The sequence below is a fragment of the Mixophyes fleayi genome, chromosome 4 (assembly GCF_038048845.1).
Source record: "Mixophyes fleayi isolate aMixFle1 chromosome 4, aMixFle1.hap1, whole genome shotgun sequence".
Classification (NCBI taxonomy): Eukaryota; Metazoa; Chordata; class Amphibia; order Anura; family Limnodynastidae; genus Mixophyes; species Mixophyes fleayi.
Genome location: NC_134405.1, coordinates 2028905 through 2055730, shown reverse-complemented (window position 1 = coordinate 2055730; position 26826 = coordinate 2028905). Strand labels below are relative to the sequence as shown.

General features: G+C 42.2%; 2 protein-coding genes across 3 annotated transcripts in view; both read left to right on the top strand.

Annotated features, from left to right (window-relative positions):
* The window catches only part of LOC142149612 (asialoglycoprotein receptor 1-like), a 32875-nt gene extending 24959 nt beyond the window's left edge, over positions 1 to 7916 (top strand). Inside the window, exon 9 of the mRNA XM_075204936.1 lies at positions 6355 to 7916. Coding sequence (XP_075061037.1) covers positions 6355 to 6502 — 148 coding nt within the window. The 3' untranslated portion in view covers positions 6503 to 7916. The remainder of the gene's footprint in view (positions 1 to 6354) is intronic.
* A 13376-nt stretch (positions 7917 to 21292) lies between these two features.
* LOC142150930 (C-type lectin domain family 10 member A-like) overlaps positions 21293 to 26826 on the top strand; it is a 47480-nt gene continuing 41946 nt past the window's right edge. The window contains exons 1-2 of one of the 2 annotated variants that reach the window (XM_075206129.1): positions 21293 to 21483; positions 25845 to 25935. In XM_075206129.1, the coding sequence (XP_075062230.1) occupies positions 25848 to 25935 (88 nt within the window). In that variant the 5' untranslated portion in view covers positions 21293 to 21483; positions 25845 to 25847. The remainder of the gene's footprint in view (positions 21484 to 25844; positions 25936 to 26826) is intronic. The other variant, XM_075206128.1, reaches the window with a different exon arrangement.

Below are 26826 nucleotides of genomic sequence, written 5' to 3'. Positions count from 1 at the left end.
ATAGAATGTGTAGTATGAGTCAGGATAATGGAGTAATATAGAATGTGTAGTATGGGGCAGGATAATGGAGTATTATAGAATGTGTAGTAAGAGGCAGGATAATGGAGTATTATAGAATTTGTAGTATGAGGCAGGATAATGGAGTGTTATAGAATGTGTAGTATGAGGCAGGATAATGGAGTATTATAGAATGTGTAGTAAGAGGCAGGATAATGGAGTATTATAGAATGTGTAGTATGAGGCAGGATGATGGAGTATTATAGAATGTGTAGTATGAGGCAGGATAATGGAGTAATATAGAATGTGTAGTATGAGGCAGAATAATGGAGTTTTATAGAATGTGTAGTATGAGGCAGGATAATGGAGTATTATAGAATGTGTAGAATGAGGCAGGATAGTGGAGTATTATAGAATGTGTAGTAAGAGGCAGGATAATGGAGTATTATAGAATGTGTAGTATGAGGCAGGATGATGGAGTATTATAGAATGTGTAGTATGAGGCAGGATAATGGAGTATTATAGAATGTGTAGTATGAGGCAGGATAGTGGAGTATTATAGAATGTGTAGTATGAGGCAGGATAATGGAGTATTATAGAATGTGTAGTATGAGGCAGGATAATGGAGTATTATAGAATGTGTAGTATGAGGCAGGATAATGGAGTATTATAGAATGTGTAGTAAGAGGCAGGATAATGGAGTATTATAGAATGTGTAGTATGAGGCAGGATGATGGAGTATTATAGAATGTGTAGTATGAGGCAGGATAATGGAGTAATATAGAATGTGTAGTATGAGGCAGAATAATGGAGTATTATAGAATGTGTAGTATGAGGCAGGATAATGGAGTATTATAGAATGTGTAGAATGAGGCAGGATAGTGGAGTATTATAGAATGTGTAGTAAGAGGCAGGATAATGGAGTATTATAGAATGTGTAGTATGAGGCAGGGTGATGGAGTATTATAGAATGTGTAGTATGAGGCAGGATAATGGAGTATTATAGAATGTGTAGTATGAGGCAGGATAGTGGAGTATTATAGAATGTGTAGTATGAGGCAGGATAATGGAGTATTATAGAATGTGTAGTATGAGGCAGGATAATGGAGTGTTATAGAATGTGCAGTATGAGGCAGGATAATGGAGTATTATAGAATGTGTAGTATTAGGCAGGATAATGGAGTATAATAGAATGTGTAGTATGAGGCAGGATAATGGAGTATAATAGAATGTGCAGTATGAGGCAGGATAATGGAGTATAATAGAATGTGTAATATGAGGCAGGATAATGGAGTATTATAGAATGTGTAGTATGAGGCAAAATAATGGAGTATTATAGAATGTGTAGTATGAGGCAGGATAATGGAGTGTTATAGAATGTGCAATATGAGGCAGGATAATGGAGTATTATAGAATGTGTAGTATGAGGCAGGATAATGGAGTATAATAGAATGTGTAGTATGAGGCAGGATAATGGAGTATAATAGAATGTGCAGTATGAAGCAGGATAATGGGGTATTATATAATGTGTAGTATGAGACAGGATAATGGAGTATCATAGAATGTGTAGTATGAGGCAGGATAATGGAGTATTATAGAATGTGTAGTATGAGGCAGGATAATGGAGTATTATAGAATGTGTAGTATGAGGCAGGATAATGGAGTATTATAGAATGTGTAGTATGAGGCAGGATAATGGAGTATTATAGAATGTGTAGTATGAGGCAGGATAATGGAGTATTATAGAATGTGTAGTATGAGGCAGGATAATGGAGTATTATAGAATGTGTAGTATGAGGCAGGATAATTGAGTATTATAGAATGTGTAGTATGAGGCAGGATAAAGGAGTATTATTGAATGTGTAGTATGAGGCAGGATAATGGAGTATTATAGAATGTGTAGTATGAGGCAGGATAATGGAGTATTATAGAATGTGTAGTATGAGGCAGGATAATTGAGTATTATAGAATGTGTAGTATGAGGCAAGATAATGGAGTATTATATAATGTGTAGTATGAGGCAGGATAATGGAGTATTATAGAATGTGTAATATGAGGCAGGATAATGGAGTATTATAGAATGTGTAGTATGAGGCAGGATAATGGAGTATTATAGAATGTGTAGTATGAGGCAGGATAATGGAGTATTATAGAATGTGTAGTATGAGACAGATTAATGGAGTATTATAGAATGTGTAGTATGAGGCAGGATAATGGTGTATTATAGAATGTGTAGTATGGGGCAGGATAATGGAGTATTATAGAATGTGTAGTATGAGGCAGGGTAATGGAGTATTATAGAATATGTAGTATGAGACAGGATAATGGAGTATTATAGAATGTGTAGTATGAGGCAGGATAATGGTGTATAATAGAATGTGTAGTATGGGGCAGGATAATGGAGTATTATAGAATGTGTAGTATGGGGCAGGATAATAGAGTATTATAGAATGTGTAGCATGAGGCAGGATAATGGAGTATTATAGAATGTGTAGTATGGGGCAGGATAATAGAGTATTATAGAATGTGTAGTATGAGGCAGGATAATGGAGTATTATAGAATGTGTAGTATGAGGCTGGATAAAGTAGTAATGAAGATTGTGTAGTATGAGGGAGGATAATGGAGTATTATAGAATGTGTAGTATGAGGCAGGATAATGGGGTATTATAGAATGTGTAGTATGAGGCAGGATATTGGAGTATTATAGAATGTGTAGTATGAGGCAGGATAATGGAGTAATATAAAATGTGTAGTAAGAGGCAGGATAATGGAGTAATATAGAATGTGTAGTATGAGGCAGGATATTAAAGTATTATAGAATGTGTAGTATGAGGCAGGATAATGGAGTATTATGGAATGTGTAGTATGAGGCAGGATAATGGAGTATTATAGAATGTGTAGTATGAGGCAGGATATTGGAGTATTATAGAATGTGTAGTATGAGGCTTATTAATGTAGTACTATAGAATGTTAAGTATGAGGCTGGATAAAGTAGTAATGAAGATTGTGTAGTATGAGGGAGGATAATGGAGTATTATAGAATGTGTAGTATGAGGCAGGATAATGGGGTATTATAGAATGTGTAGTATGAGGCAGGATAATGGAGTATTATAGAATGTGTAGTAAGAGGCAGGATAATGGAGTAATATAGAATGTGTAGTATGAGGCAGGATATTGGAGTATTATAGAATGTGTAGTATGAGGCAGGATAATGGAGTATTATGGAATGTGTAGTATGAGGCAGGATAATGGAGTATTATAGAATGTGTAGTATGAGGCAGGATAATGGAGTACTATATAATATGTGTAGTATGAGGCAGGATAATGGAGTATTATAGAATGTGTAGTTTGAGGCAGGATAATGGAGTATTATAGAATGTGTAGTAAGAGGCAGGATAATGGAGTATTATAGAATGTGTAGTAAGAGGCAGGATAATGGAGTATTATAGAATGTGTAGTATGAGGCAGGATGATGGAGTATTATAGAATGTGTAGTATGAGGCAGGAAAATGGAGTAATATAGAATGTGTAGTATGAGGCTGGATAATGGAGTATTATAGAATGTGTAGTATGAGTCAGGATAATGGAGTAATATAGAATGTGTAGTATGGGGCAGGATAATGGAGTATTATAGAATGTGTAGTAAGAGGCAGGATAATGGTGTATTATAGAATGTGTAGTATGAGGCAGGATAATGGAGTATTATAGAATGTGTAGTAAGAGGCAGGATAATGGAGTATTATAGAATGTGTAGTATGAGGCAGGATGATGGAGTATTATAGAATGTGTAGTATGAGGCAGGATAATGGAGTAATATAGAATGTGTAGTATGAGGCAGAATAATGGAGTATTATAGAATGTGTAGTATGAGGCAGGATAATGGAGTATTATATAATGTGTAGAATGAGGCAGGATAGTGGAGTATTATAGAATGTGTAGTAAGAGGCAGGATAATGGAGTATTATAGAATGTGTAGTATGAGGCAGGATGATGGAGTATTATAGAATGTGTAGTATGAGGCAGGATAATGGAATATTATAGAATGTGTAGTATGAGGCAGGATAGTGGAGTATTATAGAATGTGTAGTATGAGGCAGGATAATGGAGTATTATAGAATGTGTAGTATGAGGCAGGATAATGGAGTATTATAGAATGTGTAGTATGAGGCAGGATAATGGAGTATTATAGAATGTGTAGTATGAGGCAGGATAATGGAGTATTATAGAATGTGTAGTAAGAGGCAGGATAATGGAGTATTATAGAATGTGTAGTATGAGGCAGGATAATGGAGTAATATAGAATGTGTAGTATGAGGCAGAATAATGGAGTATTATAGAATGTGTAGTATGAGGCAGGATAATGGAGTATTATAGAATGTGTAGAATGAGGCAGGATAGTGGAGTATTATAGAATGTGTAGTAAGAGGCAGGATAATGGAGTATTATAGAATGTGTAGTATGAGGCAGGATGATGGAGTATTATAGAATGTGTAGTATGAGGCAGGATAATGGAGTATTATAGAATGTGTAGTATGAGGCAGGATAGTGGAGTATTATAGAATGTGTAGTATGAGGCAGGATAATGGAGTATTATAGAATGTGTAGTATGAGGCAGGATGATGGAGTATTATAGAATGTGTAGTATGAGGCAGGATAATGGAGTATTATAGAATGTGTAGTATGAGTCAGGATAATGGAGTATTATAGAATGTGTAGTATGAGGCAGTATAATGGAGTATTATAGAATGTGTAGAATGAGGCAGTATAATGTAGTACTTTAGAATGTTAAGTATGAGGCTGGATAAAGTCGATGTCGAAGTTGTACAATTGGATGAACGAAATTATATTGGTTAATATTGGTTTGGTGTGCGATTGCACTCAGTATGCTACACGTGGCATACTGCAATCGCACGGTAAAATACGCACGCACACACTCGCACTACAACATTTAGTTATTTATATATTTTATATTTATATTGGTTCCGTTATACAGTGATTTATGAGCAGATAGTATTTAGTTTACGATTAGTTTATATATTATGATTGTATATACACTTTAGTGTTATTTAAGGTTCAGGTTATAGGAAAGGTGTCATGTCTGGTATCATATTAATCCCCGATTCATCAGCAGTTGTCAGGTTCATTCGCCGAAGAGATCGCACTTTGCATACACTAGTTAGTGATGTTAGGGAATAAATACTTAAAGTGATGCTGACTATAAAATGCTAATAGACTAGTTGAAACTGGAAAATTGGCTGGAAAAGTCAGAGCACAATCCCTGGAGAGATGACCCCCACCTTTGGGTATTTTGGTTTGAACTGGCCTATGACCTGCAGCAATCTGAACCTTCCTGATACCTGGACCAATAGAAGCAAGCCACACCATCTGCATTGTTCTCACTGTAACACTGAGTGTATATAATAACAGCTCTCACTGGCACTGGCCTCAGTCTCTTCTGACCACAGTATTCTGGAGTGAAAAACTGTCTGCTGGTGCCAGTGGGAGCGCAGAGAGCACGGTATATATGTATCTTTTGGTATTGGCTGTACTGTATTACAATCATGTATTGAATTGTTACATTTTATATCTGCTAAAAATAAATTACTTTGTGCTTCGGAAACACAATACAATCGCCTATGCAATGCTTATTTGAAAATGATAGAATTACTTTTAATAGGCAGGATAATGGAGTATTATAGAATGTGTAGTATGAGGCTGGATAATGGAGTATTATAGAATGTGTAGTATGAGACAGGATAATGGAGTATTATAGAATGTGTAGTATGAGACAGGATAATAGAGAATTATAGAATGTGTAATATGAGGAAGGATAATGGTGTATTATAGAATGGGTAGTATGAGACAGGATAATGGGGTATTATAGAATGTGTAGTAGGAGGCAGGATAATGGAGTATTATAGAATGTGTAGTATGAGACAGGATAATAGGGTATTATAGAATGTGTAGTAGGAGGCAGGATAATGGAGTATTATAGAATGTGTAGTATGAGGCAGGATAATAGGGTATTATAGAATGTGTAGTAGGAGGCAGGATAATGGAGTATTATAGTATGTGTAGTAGGAGGCAGGATAATGGAGTATTATAGTATGTGTAGTAGGAGGCAGGATAATGGACTAGTACTACATTTTTACTATTAAGTCTATAAGTTGGTTAGTAAGATATGTGTTAACAGATGTTTGTGATTAGAAATGACTTAGAAGCTCCAACATTTGAATTCATTTTACTGTCTCCACTTGGCCTTTCCTGCCAGTGAGATGCAGAACATGGGGCATCTATGTCTGTCAGTGTGAGAATATAAGTATGAAAATGTTTCCAGTCTTTGTTGTTTATTACAGGTTCTGGGGACACATCGACACAAATTTATGGTATCTTTATCTCGTTCCTCGAAGTGATGTCTGTGCTCGCATTGTAAATGGTGACGATTGGAGTGAAGGCTATTGCCCTCAAAGGAATCAGTACATTTGTGAAAAGAAGATTTTATGAAACTTCTCAACACCAATAATGTTTTATATTTGTACCAGCATATAGACAACCAGGATCTATAATCTGCTGGCAGCCGTATGTTCTCATGATTATTATATCCTTGGTTAGTATCTCCATGATTAATTCCATCCACACAGGACCTCTAATAATAATGTCATACATTTAGAACCTCTATCATTAATGCCATTCTCATAGAACCTTTATAATTAATGTCATTCACTCAGAACTTCTCACAATAATGTCATACATCCAGGACCTTCATCCCTAATGCCAACCATTTAAAACATTCTTCATTAATTTAAATTTCTTCAGAATCTCTACCCACTCAGGTCTTTTATCATTACTGGTCTCCACCCAGGACCTCAAATGCCAACCATGTACGACCTTCATTATTGATCCCATCCACTCAGGACTTTCATCATTAATGCTACCCACTTTGGTATTGAATTATTAATGTCATCCACTCAATTTCTTTAATATTAGTTAGATCCACTCAGGGGCAATTTTATTAATGCCATCCACACAGGACCTTCATTTTTATTTGCATGTGTCCTGGAACTGTGTGATGAGACAGTGATACCTTGCACCTTGCAATAAAGGTTTTTCTACTGGGGACTTCCCTTCTCACCAGGAAGAATGCCAGAGGCACTTTCCATGACATATGTACACTTAATATTATTTTGTTGAATGTTGTCAGAGAAGTTTTGTCAGTTATTACTTTATGGGGATGAATGGAGGTGCAACACTTGGACTACTCAGTAACAATTACCGCAAGGAAGGAGCCCTCGACAGCTCCTGAGACTACCAACAATTACGTAAGGGGTAAAAAACATAGAGTGCCCCCTTAATCATCATTATTCAAATTCATCTACCCTTGGCATTATCTCTGATACCAAAAGACAACATTCCGACTAGTTGGAGCCATTCACCACAGGGGGTCCACTAAACTATTGTCTGGGCTTTCCCCTAAGGACTGTCCTACCCTGGATGGCTACAATCCACCTCTTTGGTTTAGGTATCTTCCTTCCCTCTCCTTGTGGATATGAAAGTGTAGGAATTAGAATGAATTTAAAAAGTCAATATAAAGGGACTTAAGATGGTGAGGATCTTACAGTACTGGCCGTGGTTACAGTTCTGCATGAACTGATCGAGGAAAGTCTGTACCTAAGTTGAAGGTCTGTGAGGACTGCAATAAAAAGTAAAAGTGAAACTATAGCCCTTTGGAGCGTAATACTTTGTGTGTCCGCCAGAATGCAGGATTACATTGTAGTCCTGCAGGGAGTAGGAGACTAACGGTAAGAGTACTGCAATAAGACTGCATCAGGTAGTAGGCAGCCATGATGATCATTGGGTAACTTGCTACTTTGTATCTCTCTGTTCAATATATGTGTTATGATGTGTAGAATTGTGTAAACTGCAGCTATTTTGTGATCTTGTTTGATCTAAATAAATACCAGGTTTTCCTGCCCTAAATATACTTGTCTAGGTGTCAATAAATGTATCCATATCACATGTTAATGCAGTAGTGAGAGAGCTAGAGGTTGAACTCTGAGGATTAATTCAGTGACCAGGTATAAACCAGGTGGTAGACAGGTAAGTTACAGGTAACAAGAACTGAGAAACGGGATCTTTAAAATCTCCATCACAAATGACATCCATTATGAAATTCTATAATTAATATTATCAACTCAAGAACTTCATCATTAAAGCCAACAATTTAGTATCACTAACATTAATGAGGTTTACTCAGGACTATCATCAGTAATGTCATTCACTCTGCAACTCTATTATTAATGCCATGTACTCAGATACTTCATCATTAGTAGTGATAGTGTAACTCCCAATGCTTTAAAGAGGAGGTCCACAACATGGCCTTACAAGAAATTCCATCAGCACTCCAACTCTCCCAGATATTCACTAGATGCTGGGACAGTGCACACTCTGAGATCTTCCCCATATGTAGGATGCTGGGACAGTGCACACTCTGAGATCTTCCCCATATGTAGGATGCTGGGACAGTGCACACTCTGAGATCTTCCCCATATGTAGGATGCTGGGACAGTGCACACTCTGAGATCTTCCCCATATGTAGGATGCTGGGACAGTGCACACTCTGAGATCTTCCCCATATGTAGGATGCTGGGACAGTACACACTCTGAGATCTTCCCCATACGTAGGATGCTGGTACAGTGCACACTCTGAGATCTTCCCTATATGTAGGATGCTGGGACAGTGCACACTCTGAGATCTTCACCATATGTAGGATGCTGGGACAGTGCACACTCTGAGATCTTCCCCATATGTAGGATGCTGAGACAGTGCACACTCTGAGATCTTCCCCATATGTAGGATGCTGGGACAGGGCACACTCTGAGATCTTCCCTATATATAGGATGCTGGTACAGTGCACACTCTGAGATCTTCCCCAAATGTAGGATGCTGGGACAGTGCTCACTCTGAGATCTTCCCTATATATAGGATGCTGGTACAGTGCACACTCTGAGATCTTCCCCATATGTAAGATGCTGGGACAGTGCACACTCTGAGATCTTCCCTATATATAGGATGCTGGTGCAGTGCACACTCTGAGATCTTCCCCATATGGAGGATGCTGGGACAGTGCACACTCTGAGATCTTCCCCATATGTAGGATGCTGAGACAGTGCACACTCTGAGATCTTCACCATATGTAGGATGCTGGGACAGTGCACACTCTGAGATCATCCCCATATGTAGGATGCTGAGACAGTGCACACTCTGAGATCTTCCTCATATGTAGGGTGCTGATACAGGGCACACTCTGAGATCTTCCCCATATGTCGGATGCTGGGAAAGTGCACACTCTGAGATCTTCCCCATATGTAGGATGCTGGGACAGTGCACACTCTGAGATCTTCACCAAATGTAGGATGCTGGGACAGTGCACACTCTGAGATCTTCCCCATATGTAGGATGCTGAGACAGTGCACACTCTGAGATCTTCCTCATATGTAGGGTGCTGGGACAGTGCACACTCTGAGATCTTCCCCATATGTAGGATGCTGGGACAGTGCACACTCTGAGATCTTCCCCATATGTAGGATGCTGGGACAGTGCACACTCTGAGATCTTCACCATATGTAGGATGCTGGGACAGTGCACACTCTGAGATCTTCCCCATATGTAGGATGCTGAGACAGTGCACACTCTGAGATCTTCCTCATATGTAATGTGCTGGGACTGTGCACACTCTGAGATCTTCCCCATATGTTGGATGCTGGGACAGTGCACACTCTGAGATCTTCCTCATATGTAGGGTGCTGGGACAGTGCTCACTCTGAGATCTTCCCCATATGTAGGATGCTGGGACAGTGCACACTCTGAGATCTTCCCCATATGTAGGATGCTGGGACAGTGCACACTCTGAGATCTTCACCATATGTAGGATGCTGGGACAGTGCACACTCTGAGATCTTCACCAAATGTAGGATGCTGGGACAGTGCACACTCTGAGATCTTCCCTATATGTAGGATGCTGGGACAGTGCACACTCTGAGATCTTCACCATATGTAGGATGCTGGGACAGTGCACACTCTGAGATCTTCACCAAATGTAGGATGCTGGGACAGTGCACACTCTGAGATCTTCCCTATATGTAGGATGCTGGGACAGTGCACACTCTGAGATCTTCACCATATGTAGGATGCTGGGACAGTGCACACTCTGAGATCTTCCCCATATGTAGGATGCTGAGACAGTGCACACTCTGAGATCTTCCTCATATGTAGGGTGCTGTGACAGTGCTCACTCTGAGATCTTCCCCATATGTAGGATGCTGGTACAGTGCACACTCTGAGATCTTCCCTATATGTAGGATGCTGGGACAGTGCACACTCTGAGATCTTCACCATATGTAGGATGCTGGGACAGTGCACACTCTGAGATCTTCCCCATATGTAGGATGCTGAGACAGTGCACACTCTGAGATCTTCCCCATATGTAGGATGCTGGGACAGTGCACACTCTGAGATCTTCCCTATATATAGGATGCTGGTACAGAGCACACTCTGAGATCTTCCCCAAATGTAGGATGCTGGGACAGTGCTCACTCTGAGATCTTCCCTATATATAGGATGCTGGTACAGTGCACACTCTGAGATCTTCACCAAATGTAGGATGCTGGGACAGTGCACACTCTGAGATCTTCCCTATATGTAGGATGCTGGGACAGTGCACACTCTGAGATCTTCACCATATGTAGGATGCTGGGACAGTGCACACTCTGAGATCTTCCCCATATGTAGGATGCTGAGACAGTGCACACTCTGAGATCTTCCTCATATGTAGGGTGCTGTGACAGTGCTCACTCTGAGATCTTCCCCATATGTAGCATGCTGGGACAGTGCACACTCTGAGATCTTCCCCATATGAAGGATGCTGGTACAGTGCACACTCTGAGATCTTCCCCATATGTAGGATGCTGGGACAGTACAAATTCTGAGATATTCCCCATATGTATGATGCTGGGACAGTGCACACTCTGAGATCTTCCCTATATATAGGATGCTGGTACAGTGCACATTCTGAGATCTTTCCCATATGTAGGATGCAGGGACAGTGCACACTCTGAGATCTTCCCCATATGTAGGATGCTGGGACAGTGCACACTCTGAGATCTTCCCCATATGTAGGATGCTGGTACAGTGCACACTCTGAGATCTTCCCCATATGTAAGATGCTGGTACAGTGCACACTCTGAGGTCTTCCCCATACGTAGGATGCTGGTACAGTGCACACTCTGAGATCTTCCCCATATGTAGGATGCTGGGTCAGTGCACACTCTGAGATCTTCCCCATATGTAGGAGGCTGGTACAGGCACACTCTGAGATCTTCTACATATCTTGGATGATGGGACAGTGCACACTCTGAGATCTTCCCCATATGTAGGATGCTGGGAAAGTGCGCACTCTGAGATCTTCCCCATATGTAGGATGCTGGGACAGTGCACACTCTGAGATCTTCACCAGATGTAGGATGCTGGGACAGTGCACACTCTGAGATCTTCCCTATATGTAGGATGCTGGGACAGTGCACACTCTGAGATCTTCACCATATGTAGGATGCTGGGACAGTGCGCACCCTGAGATCTTCCCCATATGTAGGATGCTGGGACAGTGCACACTCTGAGATCTTCACCATATGTAGGATGCTGGGACAGTGCACACTCTGAGATCTTCCCCATATGTAGGATGCTGAGACAGTGCACACTCTGAGATCTTCCTCATATGTAGGGTGCTGGGACAGTGCTCACTCTGAGATCTTCCCCATATGTAGGATGCTGGGACAGTGCACACTCTGAGATCTTCCCCATATGTTGGATGCTGGGACAGTGCACACTCTGAGTTCTTCCTCATATGTAGGGTGCTGGGACAGTGCTCACTCTGAGATCTTCCCCATATGTAGGATGCTGGGACAGTGCACACTCTGAGATCTTCCCCATATGTAGGATGCTGGGACAGTGCACACTCTGAGATCTTCACCATATGTAGGATGCTGGGACAGTGCACACTCTGAGATCTTCACCAAATGTAGGATGCTGGGACAGTGCACACTCTGAGATCTTCCTCATATGTAGGATGCTGAGACAGTGCACACTCTGAGATCTTCCTCATATGTAGGGTGCTGGGACAGTGCTCACTCTGAGATCTTCCCCATATGTAGGATGCTGGGACAGTGCACACTCTGAGATCTTCACCATATGTAGGATGCTGGGACAGTGCACACTCTGAGATCTTCACCAAATGTAGGATGCTGGGACAGTGCACACTCTGAGATCTTCCCTATATGTAGGATGCTGAGACAGTGCACACTCTGAGATCTTCCTCATATGTAGGGTGCTGGGACAGTGCTCACTCTGAGATCTTCCCCATATGTAGGATGCTGGGACAGTGCACACTCTGAGATCTTCCCCATATGTAGGATGCTGGTACAGTGCACACTCTGAGATCTTCCCCATATGTAGGATGCTGGGACAGTACAAATTCTGAGATATTCCCCATATGTATGATGCTGGGACAGTGCACACTCTGAGATCTTCCCTATATATGGGATGCTGGGACAGTGCACACTCTGAGATCTTCCCCATATGTAGGATGCTGGGACAGTGCACACTCTGAGATCTTCCCCATATGTAGGATGCTGGGACAGTGCACACTCTGAGATCTTCCCCATATGTAGGATGCTGGGACAGTGCACACTCTGAGATATTCCCCATATGTAGGATGCTGGGACAGTGCACACTCTGAGATCTTCCCCATATGTAGGATGCTGGGACAGTGCACACTCTGAGATCTTCCCCATATGTAGGATGCTGGGACAGTGCACACTCTGAGATCTTCCCCATTTGTAGGATGCTTGGACAGTGCACACTCTGAGATCTTCCCTATATGTAGGATGCTGGGACAGTGCACAAGTGAAAATCCTTCTCTAGAGATCAAAGACAAAATACCCCATTCCACCATTAAAAGAGATTCACTGTCAATAAGAGAATCAGACCTAGAGGAACACCCCCAGAAAGACAGGACAATTAAAAGACTATTTACACCCATATCAGAGCTTATGATGAGTCCATACTGGGTAAAAGATTAGGAGCTAGACCTTAGAAATGGGAGAGACTTTCCAATCAACAAAGACAGGAGAAACGAGGATGTTTTTTTAAAGCAGTCACCATAAGGAAATAAAAAGGTTTAATTCACATCCAGTAACAGCAATTTACTGCCACCTTCCAAAATTAGTGTCCAGTTACACCCCAGGTAGACCTATATTACCGGGTATTGGATCTATCACATCATCACTTCTTTTTATAGTGACACATGTTGGCAGCCACGTGTGGTGAAATTAAAATCTAATATTCCTGATTCAAATGAGCTTTTGAATTTATTAAACAGAATATAATGGAATGATCATTAAGCCTCTAGATGTACAATCTTTATCTAGTAATGTACCACATAAAAAAGTAGTTCGGGTGATTGAGGAAATATTATCCAAAGACCTTCTCCTGTCTGAGACTGAGTGTGATTTCATTGTTAGGTGTATACAACTTATTTTTATTACATAACTTTTTTATGTTTGATCACGAATGTTATTTACAGGTGATGGGTACGGCTATGAGTTACACCAACGACTCTGAAGAAACCCATATGTGAGGCAACAGGTTTGATGTTGACTCGGTTCTCTATGGCCATTTCATTGACGATTTATTTGTTATTTGGGGTGCTGGAGAAATAAGAGCACGCTCATTTGTCACTGTATCGAATGATAATGAAAAGAATTTGAAATTTGTACACAGGTATCGTGAGGCCCCCATGGATTTCTTGGACCTTCATATTTCTACACAAGGGGGTAAATTTATGAAGCTGAGAGTTATCCGGCGGGTTTGAAAAACCAGATTCTAGCTATCATTTATTTAGTACATTCTACAAAATGATAGCTAGAATCTGATTGGTTGCTATAGGCAATATCTCCACTTTTCAAACCCGACAGAAAACTCTCAGCTTGATACATTTACCCCAAAGTGTAATGTCATTATTTATCTCCATTATGATAGTACACATCACAAAATATTGTGAAGTAACAAACTAAATGGACAAATGATGTCCCTGTTATGGCCACCGGTGCAGCATAAACTCATAGAACAGGTAGAAGAGGTCTTCCCCCTTAGCAGCCGCCTTTCCCGTAGAGACTGCTTATGCTCACAGGTACTCGGATGCCCCCAGGTCTTATGCTCAGAGTAGTTTGAGTTTATGCTAACACGGCAGTGCACAAGTACAGGAGGTAGCACACGGAGTAGCGGCAGGTCAGAGATTAGTGGACTGGACAGAGCACCAGAGAGTATGTCAGGTACAGGCAAAATGGTCAAGGTCACAGGCACAGGTTCAGAGTTACAGGACAGTTTTAAAACATGCGTCAGGGCCCACAGCCCCCTTCCTGTGATGTCAGAACTGAAAGGTCTGTTTAAATGCAAATGAGGGTTTTATGACTCCTGTTGACAACTCCTTCTAAGTCAGGTTTTAGTTAATCTGTCCTAACTTCTCACCAGTATGGCTTACAAACCTTATTTTACCTCCACACAACAGGTCATAAGTTCCCCTTCATCTGCATACCACACATGCCTTTTTTAAATATGATATTGTAGAAAATATGATATGATATTTTCCTGTGTCCATAGTAAATTAACATATAACACAGCTGCCAGGCTCAGCAGTTAAGATGTCTGAGTTTGGTGCCCATCACTGTCCTAAAAGAGATATTTTCAAAGGGTTCCACTTTTGCGACCTGACATAAATTGATACAAGGTGCTCATCCATAGGACAGAGGTGTTTAACATAACCAAAGGGACACAATGATTTATCTTCAGTTTGAAAGTTTTAACCCCTAAGCCATATCAAGCTATTACTAGGAATTAATTCACAAACACATTTTTGCAGTTTAATATGACCAGAAATTAGCTTGCACATGACATTGTCCATCAAGAATGCAACAACAATTATGTATTGTACAAGGAGAATAATGCAAAATGGACTTAAAGCAAAGGACTCAATGTCACGACTACCGGTTATAATTATAAGCTTGTACAACAGGTGGTAGAGGTCTTTGCCTATAGCAGCCGACTTTCCCGTAGAGCTTGATGTGCTCACAGGTACTCACATGCCCCCCAGGTCTTATGCTCTGCATAGTACAAGCTTATGGTTTAAACTGTAGTGTGACAAGGAATTGACAGCACGAGGTAAAGGAAGTCGGGGACAAGCCAAGGTCAAAGGGCACAAGCAGGCAGCGAAGTGAGGTCCAGGCAAAGGGTTAGGTCCGGCAGAAAAACAGAATATCAGAGTCACAGGCAGAAGTCAGGGTCACCAGCAGAGAATCACAATCCAATAAACAAGCCAAAGGTCATGCGCAGAAAGGTTAATCCAGAGGTACAGGAGTACAGGAACACAGAACAACAGCTGGTCAGCAGCAAGAAAACTGAACGCTATAACCGGCAGTGAGGCTAAGCTATCCCTGCCAAAAATACTGAAAATGACCAATCAGGAGTAAGCTTCATAAACAGAGAATGAGCCACAGCTGTGGTATGTCTGAATTGCGCATGCGTCCGACCAACAGTTTGCCGAGTCGCGGTGCTAACTTCATTAATTACTTGCGAATTCCAGGCTATGTTTGCCTGCCGAGATGTGTGAGGGGCTGGAGAAGAGTCCAACTGTTGCCCTGGCAACAGCCGAGTAAAGGCGAAAGTGACGTCCCAGTCGTCATGGCAACGGGCGCGACGATAGGCAGTAAGAAGAAGCGAGCCGCTGCGGCTCGTAGTAAAGCCGCGGCTCGTGACACTCAAGTCAGAAGAGGAACCGACCCAGAGATAATAACTGCATCATAGAATAGGAGAGAAGCCCTTCTCTGCACCACATACTATAACTTTACTGATCTCTCTACTATTCCTGTACTGACCTCACACACACACACACACACAGCTCTCTCACTACACCTCCATCCTGTCCTGTATCTCTCTACTATTACTGCACTGACCTCACACACACAGCTCTGTCACTACACCTCCATCCTGTCCTGTATCTCTCTACTATTCCTGTACTGACCTCACACACACAACTCTGTCACTACACCTCCATCCTGTCCTGTATCTCTCTACTATTCCTGTACTGACCTCACACACACACAGCTCTGTCACTACACCTCCATCCTGTCCTGTATCTCTCTATTATTCCTGTACTGACCTCACACACACAGCTCTGTCACTACACCTCCATCCTGTCCTGTATCTCTCTACTATTCCTGTACTGACCCCACATACACAGCTCTGTCACTACACCTCCATCCTGTCCTGTATCTCTACTATTCCTGTACTGACCCCACACACTCCCACAGCTCTGTCACTACACCTCCATCCTGTCCTGTATCTCTCTACTATTCCTGTACTGACCTCACACACACACAGCTCTGTCACTACACCTCCATCCTGTCCTGTATCTCTCTACTATTCCTGTACTGACCCCACATACACAGCTCTGTCACTACACCTCCATCCTGTCCTGTATCTCTCTACTATTCCTGTACTGACCTCACACACACAGCTCTGTCACTACACCTCCATCCTGTCCTGTATCTCTCTACTATTCCTGTACTGACCTCTCACACACACAGCTCAGTCACTACACCTCCATCCTGTCCTGTATCTCTCTACTATTCCTGTACTGACCTCACACACACACACAGCTCTGTCACTACACCTCCACCCTGTCATGTATCTCTCTGCTATTCCTGTACTGACCTCACACACACAGCTCTCTCACTACACCTCCATCCTGTCCTGTATCTCTCTACTATTCCTGTACTGACCTCACACACACACAGCTCTGTCACTACACCTCCATCCTCTCCTGTATCTCTCTACTATTCCTGTACTGACGCCACATACACAGCTCTGTCACTACACCTCCATCCTGTCCTGTATCTCTCTACTATTCCTGTACTGACCTCACACACATACACAGCTCTGTCACTACACCTCCATCCTGTCCTGTATCTCTCTACTATTACTGCACTGACCTCACACACACAGCTCTGTCACTACACCTCCATCCTGTCATGTATCTCTCTGCTATTCCTGTACTGACCTCACACACACAGCTCTCTCACTACACCTCCATCCTGTCCTGTATCTCTCTACTATTACTGCACTGACCAAACAGAAATGCACCACACCTTCCCTGCTTTGTTAACCCTTAGTGATGTCCAACAAGTTAAGTACTCAAACCTCAATACTAATAAAATGCTTGGTGTTTGATAACTTGACTATAAACCCTTAATATTAACCTTAAAACATCATCTATATATATAAAAGAAGAAGTTTTGTTTGTTTGTAAGGCGAAAATCTTCAAACCCTTGCATCGATTCGGATGAAACAAATGCAAAGTGGTCCAGTCCTCCCGTTGGTGTACATTGGCCAGAACTTTGACCCATGGAACCTGTTCTAAACCTTCCACCAGATGGATTTGCATATATATTTCAAAAGACTAGTAACATTGTATCCCAGAAGACATATTTGGGGTTGTAGGTCTTAGTCGTACCTCCCGTTGATGGACGCTGGCCAGAACTTTGACTTGGGGTCCCTGTTCTGGGCCTTCCACTAAATGAAATTTGGACTGTTTGCATTAGGAAACTCTTGCACCGATTTCAATGAAATCAGTGCGAGGTAGTCCAGGTGGATGCTGGGCAGGTTTTAAGGGTGTGAGGGTCCCGGTCGGACCTCCCGTTATATACTGGGCAGAACTTTCACAAGAGAGCTTGTTCTAAGCCTTCCACTGGATGGATTTGGATGAAAGATTCACAGACTAGTACCATTATATTCCAGAAGTCATACCAGGAGGTTGAGGTCCCAGTCAGACCTCCCGTTGGTATACACTGGGCAGAACTTTGACTTGGGAAGTCTGTGCTGGACCTTCCACTGGATGGATTTAGTTTATTTGTCTGTCCGGTTATGCATTCGGACACCCTTGCACCAATTTGGATGAATCCAATGCGAGGTGGTCCAGTTAGATGATGTCCATTTTTTAAGGGTGTTAGGGTCCCGGTTGGACCTCCCTTTGGTGTATGCTTGGCAGAACTTTGACCCATGGAGCCTGTTCTGAGTCTTCCACCAGATGGATTTGAACAATGACTTCACAGACTTGTAAAATTGGATCCCAGAAGACATATTAGGGGGTTAAGGTCCCAGTGGGACCTTCCCGTTGTTGTACACGGGCCAGAACTTTGACCTTGGTTTCCTGCTCTGAACTCTCCACTGGATGGATTTGGTTTGTTTGCATTCAGAAACCCCTGCACCAATTGGGATGAACCCAACATGAGGTGTTCCAGTTGGATTCTGGGCAGGTATTAAGGGGGTTTGGGTCCCAGCTGGACCACCTGTTGGTGTTCACTGGGCAGAACTTTGACCCGAGGAGTCTGCTCTGAGCTTTCTACTGGATGAATTTGGATGAAAACTTCACAGACTGGTAACATTGAAACCCAGAAGACATCATTGGGCCTGAGTCATTACGGACAGCAAATAATCAAATGATCAATAAAATTTGATCCTGCACAAACCATGTTACAATGTAACGGGTGCAAATTAGTTTATTACTGTGCACATAAAGAAAATACTGGCTGTTTGTCATGAAGCACACAAATACTTGATACACTACTCCAACTATAGTTCTGTCCCCACATCATCATTATTTATTTATATAGCGCCACTAATTCCGCAGCGCTGTACAGAGAACTCATTCACATCAGTCCCTGCCCCATTGGAGCTTACAATCTAAATTCCCTAATATAGACGCACACTCACAGACAGACAGAGACGGAGTTAGACAGAGAGGGAGAGACTAGGGTCAATTTTTTGATAGCAGCCAATTAACCTACCAGTATGTTTTGGTAGGTTTTCTTAAGTTTATCACCCCCTCCAATCCAACATGGTTTTGCAAAGGTGCAAAGTTACCCCTTTGTTTTTGTTTTGCTCTCCTTAATGACTCAGGCCCATTGCCTGATGACCAGGTATTGCCAGATACACAGATTGCCTGATGGTCAAGTATTGCCAGATACATGGGTTGCCTGATGACCAGACATTTCCAGCAAAGCTATTCCATATTGTAATACAAAATTCAGAAAACATTTATTCAGAAACAATCTCATCTGTCTCCAGAAGGTTTCTCTGACCACCCCTCCCTCTTACTGATGATGAGTGAACTGGGAGTATTCACCCAAGCAGATGGGCTAATAATATTGTGGCCGAATCCAACCAATGTCCTATAAATAATAAAATGTATGATCGCCCCTCTGCTGACTGGAAGAGGAGTTTCTACAGACACCCGGATAACCTGTCAGCTGATGGTGACTTGTAAACAGAGCAGAGATTGCTCAGCTCAGCACTTTATATGTGACAGAGAGGAAACAGGATAGTTACACTGAATATATCAGTTGGCTTCTACTTCTGTCCTACAGAAACTGTGCAGACCACTGTATTGTGTACTGTGTATAACAAATATAGGAAATGTCTTATATATTATGGGCCTCATTTTAGAGTTATATACTGCTGGGTGTTTTGGACATTATACACCTTTCCTACTGCTCCTATGCACCAAACATGTGTTTGCATACTTCCGTATATAGTTTTTTGATAATGTTGACTTGCTTCTTCTTATGTCGTGAGAGGGAAGGTGGCGACAAGTGTAGACCGAGGACAGTAAGGGCGTATTTACGTAACCGCGACTCGATCAGTCGTGCATGCAGGAGCAGAGAAGATGATGATGACTATCTAGCCACTTCTGACTGCTCCAGCTGAGAGTACTTCAGCCATTAACATTATGTGTATATTAGATCTATTAATTAATTAAATTAATTAAATTAATTAGCAGCCATTTGTTCTCATTGCTTTTCAATTCTGTATAGACATGGGTCGGAAAGATGATCCCAGTTTACTTTATAAAGGGATAAGTAACGGCTGTAGTTATTGTATTTTTATTTTTTTTTAATATTGTCAATGTGATTTTTGTTTTATTAGTAATACATTATTCTCTCTTGTGTATCTGACCTCATTCTCCTATTTGTACACAACATAATTGTGTGATCATTAGGGAGAGTGAAAATATGGTAATGTCGCTTCTGCATTGAGTACTACACACATACACCTAATACTGGCCCGGACTGGTGATCTGGTAACTGAGGCATTTGCCAAAGAGTCTCATTTAGAGTTAGGGACAAATCCAGCTATAGGTGTAAATATGAACCTGGACAAACCATGTCACAATACGGTAGTATAAATTAATTCAAGTTGTTTACAGGCAAGGAAAATACTGATATATATATATAACTGTGATGTTCTTACTAAAGTCTGATTGATCAGTTGGATACTAGATTGGCTAAATAACCACAGTGTGCCCAGGTATAATTTAGATTAGGTGAAATCTCTACCAACACCCACAGTCCTATCTCAGGAAGAGCTATAATCACCAGTCCCAGAGAGCTGTTTGGCAGAGTCAATCCTCCGATCCTTCACTTCCCTCCGAGCCAGACTGGGACCAAGTCCGATGTGAAACACAGAGACAGAAACCATGGAGACCTTACACCAGTTCCAGGTATCTTGACTGTTATTCCTGACCAGCCATGGTAAGGCCCTGTCAGATTCCCATGGAGATGTAGTGAGGAGAGTGATAGATAACTACACTGGCAGGACTGGTACCTTCTTATTGGAGGGGTTGGCACTGTCATTACTTGTCCATCACGTAGGCAAAAGCCCCTATAGTATTTGGCTCCAGAATCTCTGGTTGGAATCTGTGTTAAACAATAGTATCCCACTTCTCCATACAAAGGAGCATGATCACTGATATCAGGGAGTATGGAGACACCTCTTTTACAGTCTTTTGGGCAAAACTGATGGGTAAAGAGTGGTCTAATGTTCCACAAGATGAAGTGCTGGGGATCAGCGCCAGTCTTGTGATACCGGTTAGCTATGATCCCTAAAGTGTCCAGGTGACAGTAGCTCTTTTCATGATCTTGATACAAAATACACCGGTGCCTAATAAACATATTGTCATGACTGGATGCCAGAAGCGTTTAATCTTTATTATCAACAGTCTGGAACTCTGCCAAAAAATTAAGAGAACAATTGAAAAAAGTTATATTATGCTGAATCGGCATGTAATACACATATTTGTATTTCTGTGGAAGTTGGGTGGAGAAATAGGCGAAACTAAGGAACTAATAAATCTGATTAGTTTACGAATTCAGAAGAAATCTGAGTGTAGTGAGGATGATGGGAAGTTAGTACATTGGTGATGTCAGGGACACACATGTGAGAGGAAAGGAAAAAAAAATATATATATATATAATAAACTCTCTGGTCTCCTAACAGAAGACCTCAAGCACCGAGAGAGAAGGAGCAGAGCTGATATCAGGTGAGGAAAGAAAAAACAGATAAGGATAATTTTAATAGCAACCTGTGACCATTGCACTAGACATGTTTAACTGAATAATAATTATTGTAATATGTAATTCCTCATCAGCATGAGAAAGGTAATAATATATTTGTATTACTATAGTATGGTTTGTTAACAACATAGGTTATATTTGTTTAGTCTTTATATATTACAATTGGGGGAAGTTTGGGGAACCACAGGATTATCTCTTGTGTGACGACCATTAATGTGTAATATGTTCCTCATTTACCATAATTGCTATCTCTATGTTTATATAAGATATGCTCTAATAAAGAGGGGATTCTTACTATAAGTATATATACATTACAGGGGTCACTGTACTGTTATGTTTCCTGTACACAGGGAGGGGCGACTATTTCCCACATTGCTGAATCCCGTGTGAATATACCACAGAACAGATGTATAGATGTATAGATGTATCTCTTCTTTATGTTTAGGGCTTTACTTCTTGTTAGTAACTGTTCTTTCCAAATGTTGTTGTTGCTATTGTTATCTAGAAGGTCTCATTTATGAGGTAGAGAGCAAAACCTCCTTTGTAGACGCTGTGTGATTTGATTTGTACAAATGCAGTAAGATTTCCACCAAAGCACACAAGTATCCCACAAGTGTCCCTTGTAGTAGAGACCTTCTGGATGTCCCCTCACTCTCATGATCAGTACAGACAATACATGAGGCTAAAGCCAGCAATGTTGTAGGAGGAAAATGGAAAATATTTTTTAATTAATTTAAATCTGTTTCTCTCTCTCCCTCTCTCTGGTTCACCCACATGCTGGTACTCTCCCCCTACCCCCACTCTCTCTGGGACTCTCTCTTTTATACCCCTGCATAGTTCTTTCTCCCTCTGTTTTCTTTCTTCTCTTCTGCCTTTTGATTGTCACTCCTTTCTCTGACCAACTCTGGTTCTCTGTCCCCTACCCCCTCCCTTCATGGCCGGTGCTAGCTCCCCCTCCCGGAAAAAATAAATTTGCGCCCTTATAAATTATTTGTTTATTCATTAATACTTTATCTTTTAAAACAAATCATATAATACACTTTAATAAAGAGAGTAATGCAATTAAATACAATAAACAGCAAACAGCTTTATGAATAATATAAATGAAAAATATTTGTTCTTTGAAATAAGATTTACAATTTTTGGAAAATTAGTCTGGCTGTGCCCTCTCCTTCATCACACTGTGCACCCAATTATCACATGGTGCACCTCGTTTTCACACACTGCTCACCTCTCCTTCACCACACACTGCCCCCTGTCCTCCACCACAAGCTGCCCCCACTCTTCCATCACACGCTGCCCCCTGTCCCCCACCACAAGCTGCCCCCACTCTTTCATCACATGCTGCCCCCCCACTCCTCCACCACAGGCTGCCCCCACTCGTCCATCACACACTGCCCCCCTCTCCTCCACCACATGCTACCCTCTCTCGTCAATCACATGCTGACCCCTCTCCTCCACCACACACTGCTCCTTTCTCTTCCACCACATGCTGCCCCCTGTCCTCCACCACACGCTGCCCCCACTCTTCCATCACACGCTGCCTCCCCTCTCCTGCACCACAGGCTGCCCCCATACGTCAATCACACGCTGCCCCCTCTCCTCCACCAGACGCTGCCCCCTCTCCTCCACCACACGTTGCCCCCTCTCCTCCACCACACGCTGCCCCCTCTCCTCCACCACACATTGCCCCTCTCTCCTCCACCACACACTGCCCCCCTCTCCTCCAGCACACGCTGCCCCCTCTCCTCCACCACATGTTGCTCCCACTCTTCCACCACATGCTGCCCCCTCTCCTCCACCACACGCTGCCCCCTCTCGTCCATCACTCGCTGCCCCCTCTCCTCCACCACATGCTGCCCCTCTCTCCTCCAACACACGCTGCCCCCTCTCCTCTACCTCACTCCCAACACTGTTAGTTAGAAGGGAGCAGAGGGGAAGGGGAGAAGGGCGCTGTGCACCTCCGGGTCTTTTCTAATATTTTTTTGTGCCAGCGGACAAGCAGGGATGGTAGGCTGTGGTGAGTGCCCATCAGTATTGACGCCCCCCAACTTGCTTACCTTGCTTACTGCGTTCCGCTGGCCCTGCCCAGTTCTCTCTTCTACCCCCACTGTTTCATTCAGTCTCCTTTACTATCTACTCTCTCGCCTGTGGTTTACTTTGTCTCCCCTCTTTGTTTCTCTCCATCGCTTACCAGTTGTCTCTATTCTCCCCCACTCTACCTCTGGTTCCCTCTCCTTTTTGCCCCTCCATGGCTCACACTCCTCTCCCCCTCTCTTCTTTTCTTTACTTCCAGATCTCTCTTCTATCATTTCATTAGCTCTTTTATGTCTCCCCCTCTGGCTCTTTTCTGACCCTCTCCCATTCCCTCACCTCTCCCTCTCTTATTCTGTCTCCCTCTGGTTTTTACTCCTCTCCACTTCTCTGGTGTTCTCTCCTTCCAATTCTCTCTCCTCTCTCTCCCTCCCTCTCCCTCTCCCATTCCCTCACCTCTCCCAGTTTTATTATTTCTCCCACTGGTTCTCACTACTCTCCATTTCTCTTGTCTTCTCTCCTTCCAGTTCTCTCTCCACTCTCTCTCTCTCTCTCTCTCTCTCCCTCTCCCATTCCCTCACCTCTCCCACTCTTATTCTATCTCCCTTTGAATCTCGCTACTCTCCATTTCTCTGGTCTTCTCTCCTTCCAGCTCTCTCCCCTCTCTCTCTCTCTCTCTCCTTCCCTCTCTCATTCCCTCATTTCCCCCACTTTTATTCTGTCTCCCTCTGGTACTCACTACTCTCCATTTCTCTGGTGTTCTCTCCTTCCAGTTCTCTCTCCTCTCTCTCTCTCTCCCTCTCTCTCTCCCATTCCCTCACCTCTCCCACTTTTATTCTGTCTCCCTCTGGTTCTCACTAATCTCCACTTTTTCTCTTCTTCAGGTTTTCTCTACTATCAGCTCTCTGATTATCTTTTCTCCCCCACCCCTGGTTCTCTATTCTCTCACCCCAATTCCTATTGTTCTCATAACTCTCATTTCTGATCTTCTTTATTATCACCCTCTCTGATTTTCTCCCCACTTTACAGTTTTCTGTTTTCTAACCTGCTCTGGTTCTCACTTTTTCTCTGGTTCTCTTTTCTCTCCTCTCCCCTTTCTTGTTTTCTATACCTCCAAATGTGCTTATTTCTCTCCCCTTCTGGTTTTTTCATTACCCCATGTGATTCTCTCTTCTCTCTCACCCTCTTATTCTACCTCCTTATCCACTAACTGGTTCTCTCTTCTCTTCCCTCTCATTGGTCCTTTCTTTTCTGTCCACCTCTTCTGTACTCTCTATTATCCCTCATTTCTTGTTTTCTTTCTCTCTCCCCTGTCTGTTTCTCTCCTTCACTTTTCAGCTTTGTCTCCTCTCCCTCAATCTAGTCAACTTCAGTCTCCCCTCTCTGGTTCTCTCTCTTCTCTGCCCTTCTATTGTATTTTCTGGTTCTCTTTCCTTTCACCTGAATCCTGTTCTCAATCGTCACTCTCCAGTTCTTTCTCCTCTCACCCTTTCTGGTTCTCTCTCCAATTGTTTCTCTTTCCTCTCACACTCTACTCTATTCCATTTTTAGTTTCCTTTGTCTCTCCCCCTCTGTGATTTTCACCCATACTTTCCATTTGTTCCTCTTTACTCCGATGCTAGCCCCGCTCTAGTTCTCTCTCCTCTTTGTACTTTTCCAATTCTCTCTCCTCTTCCTGTTTTTGCTTCAGTACTTCCTTCTATCCCCTCTATGGCTCTCTTCCCTTTCCCCCTCTTCTGATTCCCTCTTCTTTCTCCCACAATCCTGTTCTCTGTCCGCACTCTTCATTCTGTTTTTCTTTATTTCCCCTCCTCTGATTCTCTCACTTTCGTCTCGTTCTCCTCCTCTGTGGTTCTTTCGTCTCGCTGCCCTTCACCAGTTCTTTCTCCTCTACATTCTCTTGTTTTGTCTACAACTAGTTCTTCCTTCTCTCCCACCTTTGATTCTCTGGCGTCTCTCCCACCCTTGTGGTTCTATATCCCCCCATATGGTTCTCTCTCCTCTTCCCCTCTCTGGTACTCACCATATTTCTTCTTCCTTCTTCAGGATCTCTCCCTCTCTGCTACTCTCTCCTCTTCCCCCTTTCTGATCCTCCCCTCCTATCCTGGTTATCTCTCCTCTCTCTATTGAGGAAAGAGCAGCCTATTTCCACTCCTCCATATTGACTGCTTTATGTGACCCCATAATGGATGCTTGTAAGGAGGTAGATTCAGGTGGCACAAGATTATACCCACATGGTAATAAGAATAATGAGCAAAGTCTAATAAGTACTAATGCAGCTTTTTTTTCTCAGAAAATGTCAACGGACTATCAAGATTTTCAAAGCCTTAATGAGGACGCAACACCAAACAATAGCTCAGGAAACAATAGGTGGAAAAAACAAGGTAACAATCATATGGGACGATGGTAAATGTCAGTTATTACATGTAGGAGTGGTAACAATGGTGGCCTTATTTTTAATGGGAAGCATGCAAAGCTGACCCGACATTCATGGTGGCAAATATACAATATACACCCTCCTTATCTTATTTCTGGTGGCAATTCTATTAAAGACAGATCCTGGCTTCACCAATGGCTAGTACACAATACAGTCCCCAAATTACTTGTGTTAAGTATAACAACAGATCCGAAATTTCCGGTGGTAAGTAAATAAAAAAGACCCCCCATTTTATGGCTATTATAGAAAGATGACCCACATTCCTGGTGTTCAACATACACAAAAAGAAAACATATTTCTGGTGGTAAGTATGTAATAAAGACCCCACTTTACTGATGACTGCTATATTGCAGCTCCATCTTTAATAGTGGGTATTATAGATATATGACCTTATACAAATGATGACTAGTATACAGTGTTCCAACCTACTTACATACCTGCCATTCCACATTCCATCCTTTATCCCACTGACTACAGGAACATTTGCTCATTTCCATTGAACCCCCTGAGTTATTGGTGATACTGAGAGATTGTCCTACAGCTGAGAAGAGCAGCTAATCAGAACCATCAGTAATTACAGAGCAGGATTTTCCTGCCCTCCCAGCAGTTACCACATGGACACCAGTCTGCTGATAATAAATAGTTCTTCTTCCTATAGATAAACCAACAGAATATATGTATGAATCATGACATTAACATTCAATTGAGTAGGAGAATGAGCTGTTTAATATATTTGTTATCCTGATGAGTTTTCTAACATCCAGACTTCATTGAGTCTGTATAAAGAACTGTTTAGAATCTAGAACATGCATGTAGTGACATGCCTGGCTCCCTCGTT